The 18,450-nt window shown below is 54.0% G+C and overlaps 1 protein-coding gene across 1 annotated transcript in view; it reads left to right on the top strand.

The window, feature by feature from the left end:
* The first annotated feature begins 5,112 nt into the window (after positions 1-5,112).
* Positions 5,113-18,450, top strand: part of UNC5B (unc-5 netrin receptor B) — a 55,625-nt gene continuing 42,287 nt past the window's right edge. Inside the window, exon 1 of the mRNA XM_075505380.1 lies at positions 5,113-5,274. Coding sequence (XP_075361495.1) covers positions 5,184-5,274 — 91 coding nt within the window. The 5' untranslated portion in view covers positions 5,113-5,183. The remainder of the gene's footprint in view (positions 5,275-18,450) is intronic.

The raw sequence follows: 18,450 nt of genomic DNA, 5'->3' as shown, positions 1-18,450 counted from the left end.
CCGTGGGACAGAGATGCTGTGAAGCATCATCCAGGGTGGAGGAGAGAGGTGGCACGACGGTATGAGGGGAGGATGGAGAGTGGGGGGGTGTTTGTGTCAGCCTCTCCCCCCACCAAGCGGGATTTCCATCGCATCTCAAGCTGAAGCTGAGGAGGCTCTGGAGTCGGTAGAAAGTGAAGTGCTTTCCCTAATCGAATCACACGCCAGTGTCACTCATAAAGCTCTGCAAAGCAGAAAGGACTTGGGAGCCACTGAACCACAAACACCCCCTCCCTGCCCAGCGCCTCTGCGGAGATCCTGCACCTCTTCTTCTCCATCTCTTGTCCACAAACACGGTTTGGGAGGGAGCCGGTGCAGGGGCTCAGAGATCCCACCTTGTGCCCCATGTCTGGTGCAGGGCCATCACACTAGGTATCGCACGGGCTCGAGGATTTTGGGAGATGTATATGGTGCTTCACAGTCTTGGTCTTCATCTTGGGGACGCTCTGCCCTCTCTGGTCATCTCCCTGACAGGGATGTCTCCCTCCAAGCAGGCACTGGGCATGCATCATGTCTTGCGAGTCCAGTGGGTCTCCTCCATCCTCAGCTTCCGTGAAGATGCTCCATCTTCTCCTGCGCCTTGTTCAGCTCCTTCACAAGTCCCTGCCAGCCCAAGCATGGGCTGTGCAGTGTACAGCCACCCCATTTGGAGGTGAGGCGCAGGAGGACAGTCCCTTGCCTTTACCTCCCCGGCCCAAGCTGAAAGGGGTAACACATGGACCGCAGGACGCCTTTCCCAGCGTGGGGTGCGGTAGCCCACAGAGAGGGGGAAGGAAGGGTTGGTGCTGAGTATTTCACCTTCAGAGAGCACGGGAGGTGCTGATGGAGGTGGACGTTTCTGAGAAAGCCCTTCATTCAGGTTTTGACGGTGCATCAAGCACCAAGTACATTGCTGCCTCCAAGCATCCCCACGGAGCTGTGCACAGAGCAAAATTAGCAGGGAGGCTGGCTAATGTCGAACCGAGAGAACAGGCTGGCTCCATCCAGGTGCCCACCAGAAACAACCTACCCAGCAAAATACACTGGTCCACCTGTTTTCCTAGCTCTGCCTGCATTACAGAGAGAAACGAATTCCCCATCCTTTACAGGCAGCAGCTGGGACTTCTCCATGGCAGTAAACAGCATCCTTGCAGCAGGTCCATCAGCAGCAGTTTCTGCAGCCTCCTTTGATGCACCCAAAGCACACAGGCGTGGAAATTGTCAGTAGCAGGGGGGAAAAAAAAAGAAAAAAAAAAATCACTGCTAAACTCAGTGTTTACTTTGTGCTGGGGCTCTCTTGGTAACAACAAGCTCCCTAGAAAAATCCTCTCTTTAAAAAAAGCAGCGGGATTTCAGCCTGGCTGGATTCCTGGAGGAGGGAAGCGGCTATTTGCGGAGCAAGAAGAGATGTGGCAGGGGCCGGCCGAGCCTCCTGCGGCAGCAGGACCGGCAGATTTCAGCGGCGGCTGCTTTCCCTGAGCTGGAAATGGGCAATTTTCCGTCTTTGGCCCCTGTTGCTGCGGGTGAGGCAGTGGGGAGCGGATGCCAGGGCGTCTGGGCTGCAGCATCCCAGGGAAAGCAAAACTCTGTACAGCCACAGCTGTTCCTTGCCAGGGAAGCCCTTCCCAGCATCTCGACCCCACTTTATCTGTAGCTTTACCACATATCCCCTCGTCTTCCCCTGTGTGCATGTCTTCAGATGCTCTCTTCTTACTAATGCCTAATTAGTTTGGAGGGACTGTTTGGCCCGATAGCATAGTTATGGATAATGCTATGCAAATTGTCTTGAAGACCTACAAGCCCCCAAACAGATAAGCACCTCTGGCTACCCCCGCACTTAGCTGCCTGTGGCCCTTCCAGCTGACCACAGCTGCAAATAGCATGTGGGGGCTTCAGAGAAAATGTTCTTTAAAAAAAAATAAAAATCATCCTTTCCCCCCAGTAGAAAACTCTTTATACCATAAAGATGTCTTGGCATCTCAGTGCAGCCTTATCCCAGATAGCTGAGATGTTTAGTGAGGAGCATGGTCACCGTCTGAAATAAAAAGGCACTTTTAGAGGACATTTCAGCTCACCTAAGGTCCTCTCTGCCTCTAAAGCTTGGGTGAGAAAAGTACCCACTCGTCCCATGACAGTGCGATCACAGCTGAAGGGCGCCGTGACCTCTAAGTCTGAACAAGTGAGTCTTTGTCTCACCTCCTGATTATACTTTGGGAGTTTCCTCTGTTTATTATTCATCTGATTGCGATCTTTTTTAACGCTTTAATGCCCGCCCCCCTCCCGGCTATGCTAGAGACCTGAATGCCCAACCTGAGACATGCACCAGAGGAGTCGGAGAGTCCCTGCTCAGATGCCGTGTGCATCACCGGTGGGATGTGAACTGCTGGTACTCCTGCATCCCTGAGCAGGAGCAGTCCCTCCCTGTGCCTGGTGCAGAATGCCAAAAATCAGGGATCCCCTCTGATGCTGCCCCTCTCCTGAGCCATACCGGAACTGGGTGGTGCGGACCCTTTCCCATGTGCCGCCCATTTCCCCTCAGCTTCATCCGGCCCCATCACCCACCGTTCCTCCAGGGCTGGTGACAAGGGCTGGGCCCTGCCAGTCCTGCTGTGGCTGGGCGGCTGAGTCCTGTGCAACTCGTCGCACCTCCCAGTCGGCTGTTGGGAGTGGTCCCGCTGCGCTGGGGATTTGATTGACCTCTGCACACCAGGCCATTAGAGGGAAACGAGGGGTAATATGTAAACACCTGGGAGGAAAAACAGCCCTTTGCCTTAATGATAGTTCGTCATGTCATATTTTCCTAAAATTGCGAAATAGTGGTAGGCTAACCATTAATTTGCATTGCTTTAATTCATATTTTGAATACCAGACAATGACTTAAACGCCACCCGATTTAACCCACACATTCTCACTCATTTCTACAAAAAAATCCATACAAAATGTGCACTCTGCTTCCAAAAGCAGGCGTTTTGAATGCCTGCCGGCTCTTCCACTCATTAATACAAATACCTGCGCTGGTACCAAACCATTCTTCATAGCCCCTCGAAGTGCTTTACACACATGCCCAAGTGTTATCGGTGTTATTTAATAAAAGAATAAACACCCGCCCACGCACAGAGCCCTCTCTTGCACGAACGGTCACTGAGCTCCGGTGCAAGTGCCTGGGCTTCGGGGCTGCACGTGGGGCCAGAGCCAAGTGCCGATGCACCCTTATGTTACACTGCCACGAACTGCACATGAGCCCAACGCGTGGCCTGATCTGGCCAGAAAATAGCCTTTTTTTCTGGTTTATTTTCCCAGACCTCTCACCCCCAGCCCCTCTCCAATGCCAGCACCCCTGGGTCTGTATCAGGCACATCCCTCCTCCTCGCTGCCCAGCTAGGCTCTTCTTTTACAGCTTCACCCCGTCAACAGCAACTGGAAATGAGATTTTTTTTTTTTTTTGCTTTTAAGCCTTTTCCGGCACGTCCCACTGCTCTGTAAATACAGGCTGAAGTGCAGCCGAGTGTGGGATGCTGGAGATAGCACTCAAGGCAGCTGTATTGCCAGCAATGCGCAGGTGGCCCAAGCAGCGTGGCACGAGCACCCCCTGTTTTGGGGTCTGGCTGGGGTTACCTATGGGACTGGCCGAAGGGCAGCCAGGCTGGGAGGAGAGGGTGCTCTGCAAAGGTGAGAGTAGACAACTGGGCAGCAAGGAGAGCTCATGACAGCTCTGAAAGGCTTCCAAAGGTGGATTTTTGGTTTTGAGTGATGCCCGAAATGCCCATCCCAAGCACAAAGGCCACCCTTGGCGCTCCTGCGTCCCCAGGCAGAACCCCATGGTCTGCATGCAACACCCCGATTCAACAGCAGAAGCCCTCCCCCAGCTTCTCTGTCCTGTTCGGGTTTGCCCTGCCCCTCTGAAGGTGACAACTGAGCTCGGGCCAAGGAGCACACCCATGGCTGGAGCAGCACGTTGGGCCTGGAGAGAGCCTGTGCCAAACCCACAGCCCTGGTTCCCCTGGGCTGGCGGTGAGGCACAGGCTGTAATTACCGCCTGCCTGCCAGGGTTTTTTCACCCCCACTGCCCTACCCCGGAGGAACTGAGCAGCTGCCAGCAATTAAAAGTAGTTAGCAGTTCCCATGCTATTTTAACCATTTATAGGCAGCAATGGCAGGCCCTCCTTCCTTGGTGGGAGGGAGTGGTTCTTGCTGTCACCCAGTACTTTGCAGCCCTCCTTGCATGGATGCCGCTGCATGAGAAGCAGTGCTGCTCTCTTGTAATGCAACTTTGCTGAACTTGGGGTTGCCTCCTCTCCTGGGCACTGCTGAGCCCTTTTGCTCCCCCTCCAGTGAGTGAGGAGGTAGGGTGGGTTCAAACCCAGCCTAAGGAGAGACTTACTGTATGGAAAACTGCAGCCCCACCGCTCAAAGTTTGCAAACCTGTAAGTTTGCTTTCAATTCTTTGTAAGAAGGGGTATGTACAGGTACTGAGGGGTAGTGGCAGGATACCTCCCCCAATGTGTGAATTTTATTTTTTTATTACTTGTGTGTGTGCGCGTCTGGGTTTTTTATGCTCCTGTGGGTACATTTTGCAGCCTGGGTTTCAATCCCGGTTCGTGATGGGGGGGATGTAATAGTCCATTCCGTGATCCTATGGCACTCGCATCGTTAGCAGCAAAAGAACACGTCCCTTCACGCCTTAAAGTATTTTTGCCGCCGTGCTGCTCCCCGAGGCAAGCCTCCTCACCCGGCACAGCGAGGCACGCCGCGCCGGGGGCCGGGGACCGGTGCCCCGCTGGGGCGCGGGGAGGAGGCCGGGGGGGACCCGGCGCCGAGCGCGTTGCGGGGCTCCCCCTTGTGCCCGCACGCCCCCACTGCAGGGCAGGCTCCGCCGGCTGGTCTTTAACGTGGTTTTTCCATGCCTGCCTCGCAGCCCCTCTCCTGGCTCGGCTTTGTACCCCCCCGGCTGCACGGGATGGGGGCAGGAGGCGGTGGCGATGCTGATGATGGGGGGGGGGGGCTGAGGCCGGGAGCAGCTCATGGCAGGCGCGGGGCGGTGCCGGCCCCGCTCCGCCCCGCTGGGCCGCGCCCCGCTCCGCCCCGCTCGGCGCCGGGCAGCCCGGCAGTGTGGCGAGGCGGGCGGGCAGGCAGCGCCGCGCCGCTCCGCTCCCGGCCCCGCCGCCATGCCGCCGCCCGTCCCCCGCCGCCCCGCCGCCCTCCTCGTCCTCGCCCTCGTCCTCCTGCTGCTGCTCTGCCGGGCGCTGGCCGCCGCAGGTAAGGGGGGGCCGGGGAGGGGGCAGAAGTTTTTCGGGGCGGGGGGGGGCGGTGGGCAGCATCCCTGGCTGCCTCCCCTCCAAAAAAAAGTTCGCTGCGGTTTACCCCTTTTTTAGGGGTAGCTCGAGGGGGTTTCCACCCTTGGGGCATTTATTTCCTTCTTCTTTTGTTTTCTTTAATGTAAAGGTTGAGGGGTGTGCAGGGGGGCGCAGTTTGGGCGGGGGGAGCTGAGCTACCCTCGGGGCCGGGGGATGCTCCGGGGGATGCGGGCTGGCAGCGCCGCTCCCCGCCCGCCCTGCCGTGCCGCTGCCGCCTGCTTATCTTTTATATTTTTATTTTTTTTTTCCTTGGGAAAAGCAAAACAAACCCAGCCCTGTTTGTAGTGTCGCCGGCTGCGATTCCCCAGCGGCTCAAATAAGTAATTATTCAGCCTGGGTATTTTTTTATCTGCATTTTTATAAACCGGGCTATTGATGGCCGGGCAGCTAAGTGGTCTTTTCCTATGGCCCTTCAAAGTTTCCTGTGCGCAACCCAATCTTGTGATTGAGATGCACTTAAATCCAGCCCTTCCGTTGGTAATCCCTGCCACAGACAATCACCAGAGGCGCGTCTCTCCTGCTGCCCTCTCTCGTTAGGACTCCTGTGATCAAATTCAGCCTTTCCGCTATATTTCTCCCCTCCACCCCCCGCCAACTCCTGAACATCTTCTGCATCTCAGGACTTTGTCCTTTGTCATCCTCCGGCGGTGGCAAAGCAAAGGTGCCGGTGTTAATCCTGCAGGTATAAAAAGATGTCCTCGAGTGTAGAGCTCAGAAGTGGAGCCCTATAAAGTTTGATGGCTTTTAGTGGTTGGAAGAGACCATAACCGTAACCATCGGGGCTCCAGTGATGGGCAAGGTCGTCATCCCCGTGGGAACTTGGGAGGAGAGCCCATCGCTCGCTTCCCGCAGCTTCTGGCAAGGGTTTGAGGACACGTCGTGAAGCTGTGCGCCGCACAGATCGGTCTTGTTAGTAGTTAAGAGTCGCCTGACAAGCTGATTTTCTAGGAAAATGAACCGAGCCTTCTTTTCTGAAGCGTAATTAAGGTGACGAGGAATTTTGGGGAGGGAGTTTAATTAGATTAATATTTTTTCCGCCTCCGCCACACAAAGATCTAGTGTGTTTCGGCAAATGGAAAACAGAAATGGCACTATTGACTTACTCAGTGGCCTGGACGTTGCTGCAGCAGCATCTTCCAGCCAGAAGAAACTCTCCCTTTGCTGGAAAGGGAGAGCTTTGAGAGCTGGCAACTGGTGTCCCGCTTGGCTGGGAGCAGCACGGTGCGTGCCGGAGGGTCCCGTGCCGTGGGAGTGAGCAGCGAGGGGCCCGGAGGCTCGGCGCGGCGTGGGATGCTGTGGATGGCAGGGGGGTGGGAAGGCTGGATTAGCCAGGCTGCTGTGGGTCAGGGTTTAGCTGTGGCCAAGCAGCCTGGAGCTGCTGGGGATGCTTGGGGAGGGGGAATGTCGGCTGGGTTGGTGGCACAGGACCCCCGTACCTGGCTCTGTCCTGTGCAGTGCTCTTTATTTTTGCATGCACCAAGTTCATGCAGGGGTTGAAATAAAACTGGGCAGGAGCGAGGGAATGAAGAAGAAAAAACTAGTTAAACCTGACCAAGCTGGATCAGTTTGAGTCTGGGGAGCTTTCTAAAGGCATGCTGTTAATCTGGCATATGTAAACGTGTATAAAGTTTTTAGCTGTAGAGCTATAATTAGTGTTTCTCCCGGAGTGTAGAGATTGCATGTGATGATGCAGAGGAGGGAGCTGAGACGGGTGCTTAGCCCCAGTGATAATCCGCTCCCTTCCCCATCTTTGCCTGGTTTTAAGGGGGGAGGGAGAGACATCACCCAGAACATAATTTTCTCTTTTAATAACAGAGAATGTACATATTGTTTGTGTTGGGTTTTGCGGGGGGGGGAGGGGGGGGGGAAGTGTTGTTTTGGATTGGGGTTTGAAACCCAGAAGTAGTTGGCCCACTCGTCCCCAGGACTGCTGCTGTGCTCTCCTCTGCTGCTGGGGGAACCACAGCTCCCACCCGTGTCCCCGCTCTCCCAGTCCTGGGGCTTTGCCTGCCGGGCTGCTCACAGTGCTTCGTTCTGCTTGTGTGTGCTACTCGCAATAGGAAAACAACTTGGTGCGAGAATTTTGAGCTTGCTTGAGGGCCTTTCCCCACGAGGCTGGCTGCACGGAGGTTGCAGAAGGGCTGCTGAAATCCAGAGGTTAATGCTGGAGGGGGGCTTAGCTGACAAGGGTGTTTGCAGACAGCGTGATCCTGGTGAAGGACTGTCCTTCCATTGCTCTGCTGTACCACCATCAGGAAAACACCTGGGGAGGGAGGGTGGGAGGGAGGGAGGGGGATATCGGCACTGCTGTCCCCCACCGGCGTGGGTTGTGGGTTCCTGCGCATCGGTGGCAGGAGGCTGCCTGCTGCTGTCATTGCGAGCAGATGGCCAGGGGAGAGACGCTCCAAGACCTGTTGCTCGTCAGCAAAGCCTGTCCTTGCAGGAAGTGGAGGCTTGCTCGCTTGAGGACAGCGGTGTGCGGAAGGATCTGCTCTGGCTTTTTGTCTCCTTCTCCTTTAGCTTCTTGGTTATGGAGCCCTCTCTCTTAGAAGTGGGTGCTCTTTGTGCATAATAGTGGCAGAATGAAATAATGAAACAACAACAAAAAAAAAAGAGAAATGGAAAAATAATACTTTAAAGAAGGCAGAATCTCTTGGAAGTGGTAGTTGCGGGGGGTAGGGGAGAAATCCAGATTGCATTTTGTCTTTAGAAATCAAAAGTGCACCACTGCTGACCCAGTAAGCAGCTTGGAGAATCCAGCTGTGTCCTTCATCTCCTCTCCTGTGTAAGGTCCCGTGGGTCCTTTTGGTGCTGTGCACACTGGCTCCCTTTCTGTCCCTGTCCTAGCCATACAGGAGTAAAAAAAAGTAAATCTGTATTTTGGGTCAGTTAAGCAAGGATGATGCAAGGAGCTTGGTTTTGCTTCCATTTCTAGCAGCAGCAGTGCTTTCAAGTCCTCAGTCCTGTGGCTTTGTCCCTCCCAGAGTGTTTGGGGCTGGTGGGATCAGCCTGCCAGCCCTGTAGGTTATCGGGACAGTCCGTGAGCTGGGCTTTGCTCCGCAAAAGCCAGGCTTGCAGACCGGTGCCGGGGAGGCGGCAGGAAGCGCTGGGCTGCGAGGTGAGGATGGAAGGGGCTGTATGGAGTCTGTGAGGAGTTCATTACAGCAGATGTTGGTGCCATAAAGCCACAGGTTCCTGCTGTTTCCTATTCACTTATATCCTCCTGGCTTTAGCGATGCTAATGCAAGTGAAAACATTTGCCGGAGCGAGGGGGGGGGGGCATAAATCACCAGCCCATTCCCTCTGCCTCCTCCTGCCATCCCCCCAGCATCTCGCCTTAGAAAGCGGGGAGATTAATACGGGTGCAAGGGATGCCTGAGCTGCTTGCTGGCTGCCGTCAGCCCCGCCATGGCTTTTTAAGGCCCACTGCCTCTGATTTTGGGTTTCCTTAATATGCAGAGCTGTAATTTGCTGTAATCAGTTGTATTGTGCAAGCCACCCCTGCTTGTGAGTCAGAGCGTGGTGGCACTGAGCTGACACAGCCCTGGCCCTTTGGATGCTGGCGGGAGGTCTGTGTCTGGTGGCATGAAGACTCATTCCTCCTGCTGTTCATCCTGGGGTGAAAGGAGCTCGGGTCATCTGGCCCTGCCAGAGCTCAGGACCTAAAGGAAATGTTGTGTGAGATGCTTTCCCCCCAAAGCAGAGCCTTTGTGGTGCCCCAGGAGTGGTGAACCAGTAGCTTTTGAGTGATGTGGCTCCTCACATCAGGCTGGGGCACTGGAAAAAATCCTGTTTGACCTGCAGTGGGGTTGCACTAGGGCTGGGAAATGCAGAGCTTTGACTTGGGAGAGGCAGAAAGCCCCATAAAGCTGCTCTGATGTCTGGTTTCACACCCACCCTCTGAGGAACCTCTCTTGGTGGGAGCCTGGAGGCCCCTAGCCGAATGCGGCACCCTCCCTAACGCTCCCTAAATCCTCCATCTCGCTGTCCCTGCAGCCCTGCAGGCTTGGCTGACGCTTGAATTTTTACTGTCGAGGCAGTTTTGGAGCATGGGTTTCCTTTTAGCTTCATGCTGGGGTCCCAGCACGGAGGGTGCTGTTGTTCTTGAGGGTCCCAGCTGGGTTTTGGTTTAAATCAGTTTTGGGGAGCAAAGCGCTAAAAACAGGGCTGTGTGCACGGGGGAGGCTGGGGAGCCAGAAGGCAAGCAAAGCATCCCGGCTGCACGGAGTATTATTTTTGAAGCCTCCTGGTTTTTCGGAGGCCTGACTCACGGCGCAGGAATGCGCTGGGCTGGCAGCCCCGGACCTGCTCCTTGGTGGAGGGGAAGAGCTGCCGTCTCCTCCTCCCGAGCCCGTTCCCCATCCCCTCTCCTCCCAAACCGCTGGGCTGGGCTGGTAGCACCCACATGTTTGCTGAGCTTGGATTTTTAAGGGATTTTTTTTTTTTTTCCTTTCCCTTTGCTATTTGCTTTTTCATGTAGGGGCTGCTTTTTTGATGGGGCTGGGGCAGCTCGGCGGGTCGTAGCAAGGCACCTCTGGGTTGCGCTGGCTGGTTGGAGGCGAGGGAAAGGCAGAGCGAGCCCCAAGATCAAACGCGAGCCAGGCTGGGAAAGGCTGGGCGAAGCCACACTCGAAAACGAGGAAAGGGAAGGGAAGCAGGAATTATTTAGCACGGGGCTTGCTCCAGCGTGTTCTGCACGCTGCCTTTAATCTCCTGCAAGTCCCTCCCCGCTGCAGCCCGGCACGGCCCTGCTCGGGTCTCTTCTGCTCCCTGCTGCCTTTGGTGGCTTCTCCCAGACCTGCTGGCTCAGCTCAGCCTTTGGGGGGGCTGTTCCCCATTGCAGTGAGCTGCCCTGGACCCCCACGGGTGTGTTGTATCTGGGCTAGGTTTGTAATGAAATGGCCAGGGTGGTGGGTCCTGGTCCTCATCCTGAAACTGGGGGTCCAGGCACTGCTACCTGCTGTAACTTGCGGGGGTGTTGAAGCTGCAAGCCTTAACCCAGACTCTTGGTGGTTGGGAGTGTACCTCGGGGTAAATCTGGTAAAGGGATCGTGATGACAAGTTTGGCTCCCTGTGTTTCTCAGTGTTGGGCTCCATGGAGAAATTCAGGTGGGGGAGGGGAAAAAAGCATGCAAGCAAAGCAAGCCACGTGCCACCATGATGCTCAGCAGCAGGCAGGGTGTCTTACAGCTCAAGAGGAAGAAAGTGTTTTTGTCTTTGGTGTGGACTCTGCTTCCCATCTTTCCTCAGCCCACGGGCCTGGGCTCTGCAGGGTCCCTTGCCTTGCCTGCCTGCCTGGAGCATCCACCGAGGCCACTGTGTCTTCCCTCCTCCTGCTTCAGCCCTCAGCCCCTCTCCAGAGGGGATTGATGGCCAAGCACTCACTTGTTCAGGTGCTGGGAAACGTCCCTTCTCCAGGTAATACATTGCTGACCTTGCTCTTTGCTAGGAGGAGGAGGAATTTGCAGGTCCCAAGCCCTGGGGGTGGCTGTAGGGCCACCTGGGGCATGTGCGTGGGGATGGCAGGCTGTGAGGCAGGTGTGGCAGCGGCACAGGAGCCCTAAAACTGGGCTGTGACCATGAGACAAGGCTTCCTCCTGGAGCCGGATTTGTGCAGGCAAAATATTTATCAAGAGGCACATCCTGTTGCCTGCCACACAGGGCTCTGTCTGGGTGGATGGGACTGGCATAATCCCTCAGGATCTGAAAAGCAGATGTTTTGAGCCAGTCTTTTCCCCTTTAAGTTAAAGGCAGTGATTTTATTTTATTCTTTTTTTTCTTTATGCAACTTGAGACACTTATTAAAGACTAATATACCCAGTTATACAAGGAACAAACTGAGAAGAGCTCTAGCCTCAAACTCTGAAGCTTTTCTCTGCTTGCATTTGGGGTCTGGGCTGTCCTTTTCCCTGTGGGAGTGATTCCCTTCAGGTAGGGAGGAAGACCTATATAGATTTGCAGAGCATCTTTGGGGGTCTCCACCTCCATCCCTTTGCCCCACAAGTCTGATCAGCAGCAATCCTTAATACATGGATATACACATGTATAGCACAGCTGCCCTCACTTCTCTCTCATTTATTCCCCTAAGAGCCAGGAGGAGGAAAAGGGCTTGTTAGCACCATGAGCAATCCCTTTCCTGCCCAAATACTCAGGGCTGTGAGCATGGGCTGTCCTTCTAATCGTTACAAAACCCTCATCGAGCCAGACACAAAAGTCAGATCCTGGCATCTCTCATGCTTCTGGGGGGTCCCACTGGTGTGGTTTCCATAAAGGTCCCCTGAGTAACCTTTGCTGCCCCCGGCTCCCCGCCTTCACAAGCCTGCGCTGAGTGCGAAAGCTGAGGGATTGTCTCCCTTTGAAAGAGCGTGGAAAATCTCATTTTGAGACGTTTAATGCGTATTAGATCCATCTGCCTTTCTCTCGAACGGAGGCCACCCCAGGAGGAGAGGCGAGGACCTCTGAGGGCAAGTGCCCGGCACCCAGGTGGGCTTTGGGGCTCTGCAGGAGTGATGCTGTGGGCAGCATCCTCGACCAGAGGATCTGTGCAAGTGGATAGCGTGGGGTGCTAGAAAGGGGGGGGGGGCAGGGGGAGACCCCCACAAAACTTCCGTAGAGGTGGAGAAATGCTCTTGGTATCAATGTCACTGTGTGCGGGTGCAGGATTGTTTTGGATGCTCTGGCTTGCCCTGGGGATGGATTCAGCACACCACTTGATATATTGAACCAAATAGCACTCAGGCGCAGGTAAAATGTGCACAAGAGGGTTTGAGCACGTTGAGGATGGTGCATGGGGAGTGCTGCTGTAAGGCACGATGATGCTTCTCCCCCCCGGGCTTCCCTCCCCACTGAAGTTGCATGGAGATGGATGCGGTGGCTGTTGAACGATACAAAGCCATCAAGGGGGAGGCTCGCACCAGGCAGGGAGGTGAGAGAGCAGCTGAGATGAGAGCAAGCTTTTCTCCACCCCAACTTTGTCCTGCTGTTGCTTTGTGATTCTTCCCTTTTGCAGAGCAACTCTTCTCCCTGGGAGCTGCCACCGGCCTGGGAATTGTCCCCAATTGCCCCCTTCTCGCCATGCTTCCTCCTTGGTTGGCAGCATTTAAATGCCTCTACCTGTCCTCCTCCATGACTTAAACAAGGAGCAGTATGGGCTGTCCACCTCTGGGTAGGCTCCTCGGTGTACCTGCATCTCCTGGGGCGGTGGCAGGCTGGAGGGACAAGACGTTGTAAAACAAACCCAGGCTTCCTGGCTGGGTGGCTTGTGGAGGCGGGAGGCTATTAAAAGGGTTGTGTTGCATTGTATAGCGTGGGAGTTTTCCTTAGGCAGGAGGTTAGAGAGCCCACAAACTCCTAGGGACAGATTTAAATGGGAGAAGGGACACGCCTGGGAGGCAGTGTTGCTGTCTCCTCCTTTCTGAAGTGGCTGTCAGGGGGTGTCCTCAATGCTTTCTAGGCTGTGAGGTTTTGGGCTTATCCACGACCAGTGGCACACATGGGCACAGCCACCCAGCAGTGGCTGAAGGCACCAAGAAGGTCCTCAGCAGAAGACCTTGCTTCACGGACTGTCCAGTTTCCCTGTGGACTCATGTGATGTGCTGGGAAGCTGTAGTTCTTCCTTCGGATGATGGTGACCGCTACTTGGAGGAGTGAGCAATCGAGACGGAGGAGCGGGGCTTCGGAGGGTTTTGTGGAGGTGGATGAATGGAGCTTCCTTCCACTGGCGTGATCGTCTCTGCCTCTCTGCCATCTTGAGGGGGTCTCGTCCCCCCCTTGCGTGCTCTGGAGGCTGATCTCTGCGTGCTTGTTAATCCCCTATGGAGACCTTGCCATCCTACGCCATCACCCGGCTGCGTTATTGGCTCTATCTGTTTGGGTTGGCTTGAAGAACAGAAGGAGGGTGTTTTCCAGCAGCCAGAAAGTAGTTGCTATTTAAAACAACCAAAAAAACCCGCGGTCTGCTGCTTGCTTTTCATCCTTGGAGCCAAGCAAGTGTCCCCACCCTCACCTGGAGGGGCATCTCTGAAGGCTTTGCAGGGCCTGCAAGTGAAGCTAGTAATTAGTGCTGGTCATGAGGGTGGATCTTGCAATGTGGCCATGCTGTCTGCTGTGGTCTGGCCTGGGGCCATCGCCTCGTTTCGGATGGCTGCTGCCCAGGTGTGGGATCCCAGCAGCCTCCCTCCACCCCTGTTTATCCCAAACAGGCTGGGGATGCTGCTCGGGGTGCGGGTACCCTCACCTTCCCGCCTGGCGCGGCTGTTTTTACAGTTGCTGGATGGTGCTATGGTGTTCCTGCACTGGAATATTATTTTGAAGGCTTTTTTCCTTCCCCCTAGACAGATGTGAAATGTAGAGACGTGCTTAAAATGAAAGCATGGCTCCAAAGTCCAATTACACAGCAGTTAAAAGTAATCAGCAGTCTAGGTCGCTGCATTGGAGACTGGACTTATTGAAGGGTTTCCTCCTCCAGCCCACCTTGGAGAAGCTTAAATGTCCTGTCCCTTCTATTTTCTGGGACCTGACTGGAGGATATCTTCCTAGAGCGGGTCAAGTATTGCTGAAAACCTTCATTAGGCTGGAAGTAAGCTGTTCCCTGTGCTCGGGAGCTCCCCGTCAGGGCTGTGGCATCCCTGTGTGGCTCTGTAGTGTCTCCTCTGAGTTGCACTGATCTATCTGCTTTGGGGACAAGCGCTTGGTGACATGGTGTTGCTGCTGGGTGCACACCTGGCTCTGTCAGCATTGCTGGGGCCGCAGGCTAATGCTTTGGGCTGGAAGGAAGAAGAGGTGGCAATTCAGGCTCCCCTGCCATCTCCACCCATGCATTTCCACCTGGGTCTGCGGTTCATCTCCTCCTCCCCTGGTCTTTAGGAGGAGATGCCTGACTTGGTTGTGGAAGCACGATTTCCTGGAGGACGTGTGATGCCTACCGCGCATCATTTTGGCTGCTTTTCTGCAGTCAGAGCCCTGCAAATGCCTCCTTCCATGCTCCGGCATTGGCTGTAAAAGGATTTGTTTCAGGAGAGGGGATTTGGCTGCATGGCCGTGCAGCACAGAGCTGCTTGGGTGACTGGGGTCCAGAGTGTGATGAAGCCAGGGTGCAGGCTGCCAAGGGCTATAAAACTTTTATTTTCTCCCCCTTTGCAGTCCCTCTTTTTTTCATGTATGTCTATGCTAAATGAATTGCTACTGGTGAATGACTAGTCCGTGCTTGGGTGAAGCAGGCAAGGCTGGGAGGTGTGGCTGCGGAGGCTTTGCGCGTTAAAATCCTGTGGTGCCGTAGCTCAGGGATCCCAGCTTTGCACTGAAGGAGTTGCAGCCACGTGGTTAATCCCTATCCTGGGTCGTGGCTGCTTCAGCTATCCTGTTTTTTATATACATAAATATAAAAAACAAGGTATCGAGGCACACACTTCAGACTCTGAAATTTATACACCAAGATAAAAATGTTGGCGCTGCCCAAAGCTGGAAAAGCAAGATCCGAAAGCTGGAAAGAGGGTTGGGTTTTGTTTGGGCTGAACAGTGACTAACAAGAGTTGAGTTTTTAAAACAAATGCTTGGGATAAACTGGTTATGCAAACCGGGGCAAATTGGGCAGGTTCCTTTGTAGTTTGCAACAAAACCCCGGGAGTCTGGGGCGTGTTGGGGCTGGTCCTGCCGGGGATGGAAAAACCCACGCGCCGGCTCTGCAGACCAGGGTCCCAGCTGATCAGGAAGTATCCCGGGGGGTAAGTGGCAGGGAAAGCCACAGGTTACTGCAGGGCCTCATCTGTCCAGCTAAAACCTTGAGTAATGCCAATCCTAAAAACACAACAGGTCAAAAATAGATTATTTTTTTTTTTAAGTGTGCTTTTATAATACCTGCTAAGAGGTATTCGTGGTGACCTTGGCTCCAAGAAACTGTCAGGCTTGCTGGTCCCGTGCAGCTGAAAATATATAAATTAGGAGGATCTTCGGGTTTTTTGCCGCAGCATTCGTTGTCCGTGGCCGGGAGGATGGTGTGGGGTACGCAGGCGCGCCAGCAATGCTCGGTATGCTTTGCAAAGGCAGTCGGGCTCGCAGACCGCAAGGCTTCTGGTTTCTATCACAGCCTGCGCTGTTTTGGCCAGGGGCATCCATCCATCCATCCATCCCACAGCCCTCCCAGGCTCTGCGAGGCTCCTCTCGAGTGCAGTGCTTTAAGGACACTAGAAAAAAGAAGTGGGTGCGAGGCCCTCATGAATTTTTAACTTCATCCCGCAACGCGGGCTGGGGGAAGGCAACGCCTTGCTTGTCAGTAAGGCAAAGTAATGCTCCGTAAAAATCCCTCTTGCCGTTTCCTGCTGGATCAGTCCTCTGGGCCGAACAAAAACTGGCTTAGGCTGCCGTTGTCTCTTTGCAGGGAAAAGCCCAGCTGCCGGATGAAGCAGAAAATTAGATGTAAACTGCCTAACAGGAAAAGAAAGATGATTTTTGTACATGGGGGGGGGGAGAGGAGGCAAAGTTGCTGCTTAACCCCGTTGACGGCCGGTGCCTGCCCTTCGAGCATCCTCTGACCACCGGCACCCCGCAGTGCCTTGGTATCACTGTACCAGTTTGTCCCCGCGTCCTAAGGGCTTGCTGCTGTTTCTGTCTTCTCCTACTAGTGGAGAGGGATGAGGTTGGAGGCTTGAGCAGGGTGGCTTTTCGGTGGTCCCTGGCCAGCTGGGGAAGGCGAAGCTCTGCTTGCAGAGCGAGTTTTTGTTGTGCACGTGCTTGCTGCCTCCCCCTTTCCGTCTCTGTATCCCAATGACATGCTGGCTCTGTTTTCATTAGTATTTATGGACTGGCTATAAGGGGATGCAGCAGATCCGGCCGGGCTGTTAATGACCCCTGCATGAAATAGCAAAGCCCACTTAGCGGTCTCGGCCGAGGGGTTTTACTACAACTTCTCTGTCTGCTTGTGCCCATCTCCTTCCTTTAGAGAGTGACGGGGAGGGACTCCTTCCCTTAGAGTGACACGATTTCTCGCTTAAAGAAAAAAGGGCTTGGATTTGTGTGCCTATGGGAGGCGGGGGAAGGAGAGCGTGTGCAAGTCTATGGGAAGTATAGGGGGGAGAATGCAAACCATATGTTTCTGCGAGGGTCAAGTTGCAGAGCTAAAACCAGCGGGGAAGCAAAAGAAGCCGGAGTCCTGCAGTTTGGCTGCGCTTTGCATCCCGGTAGGTGTGGGCGGGTACCCAGCGTGGCCTACCGAAGGATGCTTTTAAAAAAATAAACCCACCCTAAAAGATGACTTGGGTCCCTGCCTGGCACTCTGCGGTGTCACTGCTGTCCCGTGTATTGAGGGCTGGGGTTGGGGTCCAGGACTGTTCCCAGGCCCTTCAGGCTCCTATGAATAAATGGCAGGGATGCTGGGAAGAAGCTTCTCCGGGTTGCCCTGAGTTCATGGCGTTTACAAGTTTGATAGGAAGTCAAGGGAAGAAACTTTTTGCAGGGAAGGGAGTGCCTGCAGCTCACTGGAAAAGCAAGGTTGATGTTGTGCCATGCACCATGGCTGTCCTTGCGTTCTCCTTCCAGCTACAGAGAGGAGTCAGATTAAAAGATCCATTTTCCCTTCTCGGAGTGGAAAAAGTTATGTGCAGGCAGCCCTGAGAGCTGTCTAGGCTTCAGACCTAAGTAATGTGAGCTGGATTGAAGTGCTTTTAAAAAGAAATCCGAAAATAGGGGAAGTGGCGAGGTCCCACAGCAAACTTTTTTAGCTGCGAGACATCTTTTGCTTCCAAAACTAAAGGCATGGAGACAATATCTGATTCCCTGACTGGCTCTACAGAGCTGTTTGCAACCTGTCAGCTTGGTAACCATCTGCTCACAGCCCATGGGGACTGTGCTATATATATGGGACACGGGAGGAGAGAGGCATTGCCGTGCCCCCCTGGGAAGAGCCGCGGGCTCCAGCCCCTCTGCAGAAGGGACCGCAGGGCACAGCATCTCCTTGGCCCATGCTCCTGTGCCTAAGACACCAAAAATCCTGATGGATTTATCTTTTGGCTGTCTGGCTTATTTGTTTGGGGTTTTTTTGTTTTGTTTGTTTGGGGCAGATTTCTTATTTTAGCTTGGTTTCCTAAAAAAATCCAGATTTTTTTTTTTTTTTGCAGTCATGCTGTTTGTGTGTCTGCAGCCCTCCCCCTCTTTGACTCGCAAGTAGACGTCTCGCAATTAAGTGCCTGCCTGATTAGGAAATTAGCAACAAAGTTTTTATCTAGGCAAGCTGGTCGGCCAGTGAGGGGGATCTATTAATATCCCACTAAAAAAACCAACAGCATAACACTTGCCGCCTACCATTGGGGAACACAAACGCCATGTGGGTGTGAGTATTTTGAGTAGCACATCTATAGGAAAGCAGGTTTTGTTCTGCCGCTTGTGGGACTGCGTAGCTTGAGCCGAGATGGGGTACCTCAAAATACATGAAGGACTGAGAAAAATGTTGGAAAAACCTTAGGCAGAGGGTGAGGGAAGCACTGAAGGATGCCTTCAGGTCATGGCAAAAGACAGTTTTTGGCTGATGACCTTTAATTGTTGCAGAAGGAAATGGTCCTTCACTAATGATGGTTGAGTGGCTGAAGGGGAAGCAGGAGGAGAGCATCCTACACCTGGGTCAGCCAGGGAGAGAGGGAGGGAAGGGTGGGCTTCCTTGTAGCATAGGCACATGCTTTGGAAGAGGCTCTGTGGTGAGATTGCTAGGTGTGTTGGATGTGGCAGAGTTTCTCGGGACTTCCTCTGCCAGTGTGTGTAAGGGAAAAAAAAAAAAAAAGGAGTTAAAGGCATTTATGTAAACTGCGGGGTCTAAAGCCTGGAGGAGTTTGGATTATCGTAGACCTTTGGGTCAATGGTATTCTGCAGCTTTGGCTTTTCACATTTTTGGGGAGCAGCTCTGAAAACAGCACCAAGGGGAAAGATGGGGGAAAAGAGCATCTTCCTGTTGACATGGTACCAGCTGCTTCTGCAGGTCCTGAGGGTCTCTGTGGGGTTTGATATGGCTGGCATTTGTCCCTAGACAAGTGCTGTAATAAACCTGGCCCTTGCTTCACTGGCAGGGTGGCCTCCTGGCTTGTCCCAGCCGAGC

Source organism: Mycteria americana, chromosome 6, assembly GCF_035582795.1.
Source record: "Mycteria americana isolate JAX WOST 10 ecotype Jacksonville Zoo and Gardens chromosome 6, USCA_MyAme_1.0, whole genome shotgun sequence".
Classification (NCBI taxonomy): Eukaryota; Metazoa; Chordata; class Aves; order Ciconiiformes; family Ciconiidae; genus Mycteria; species Mycteria americana.
Note: the sequence above shows the minus strand (reverse complement) of the source record. Positions and strands in the feature narration are given on the sequence as shown.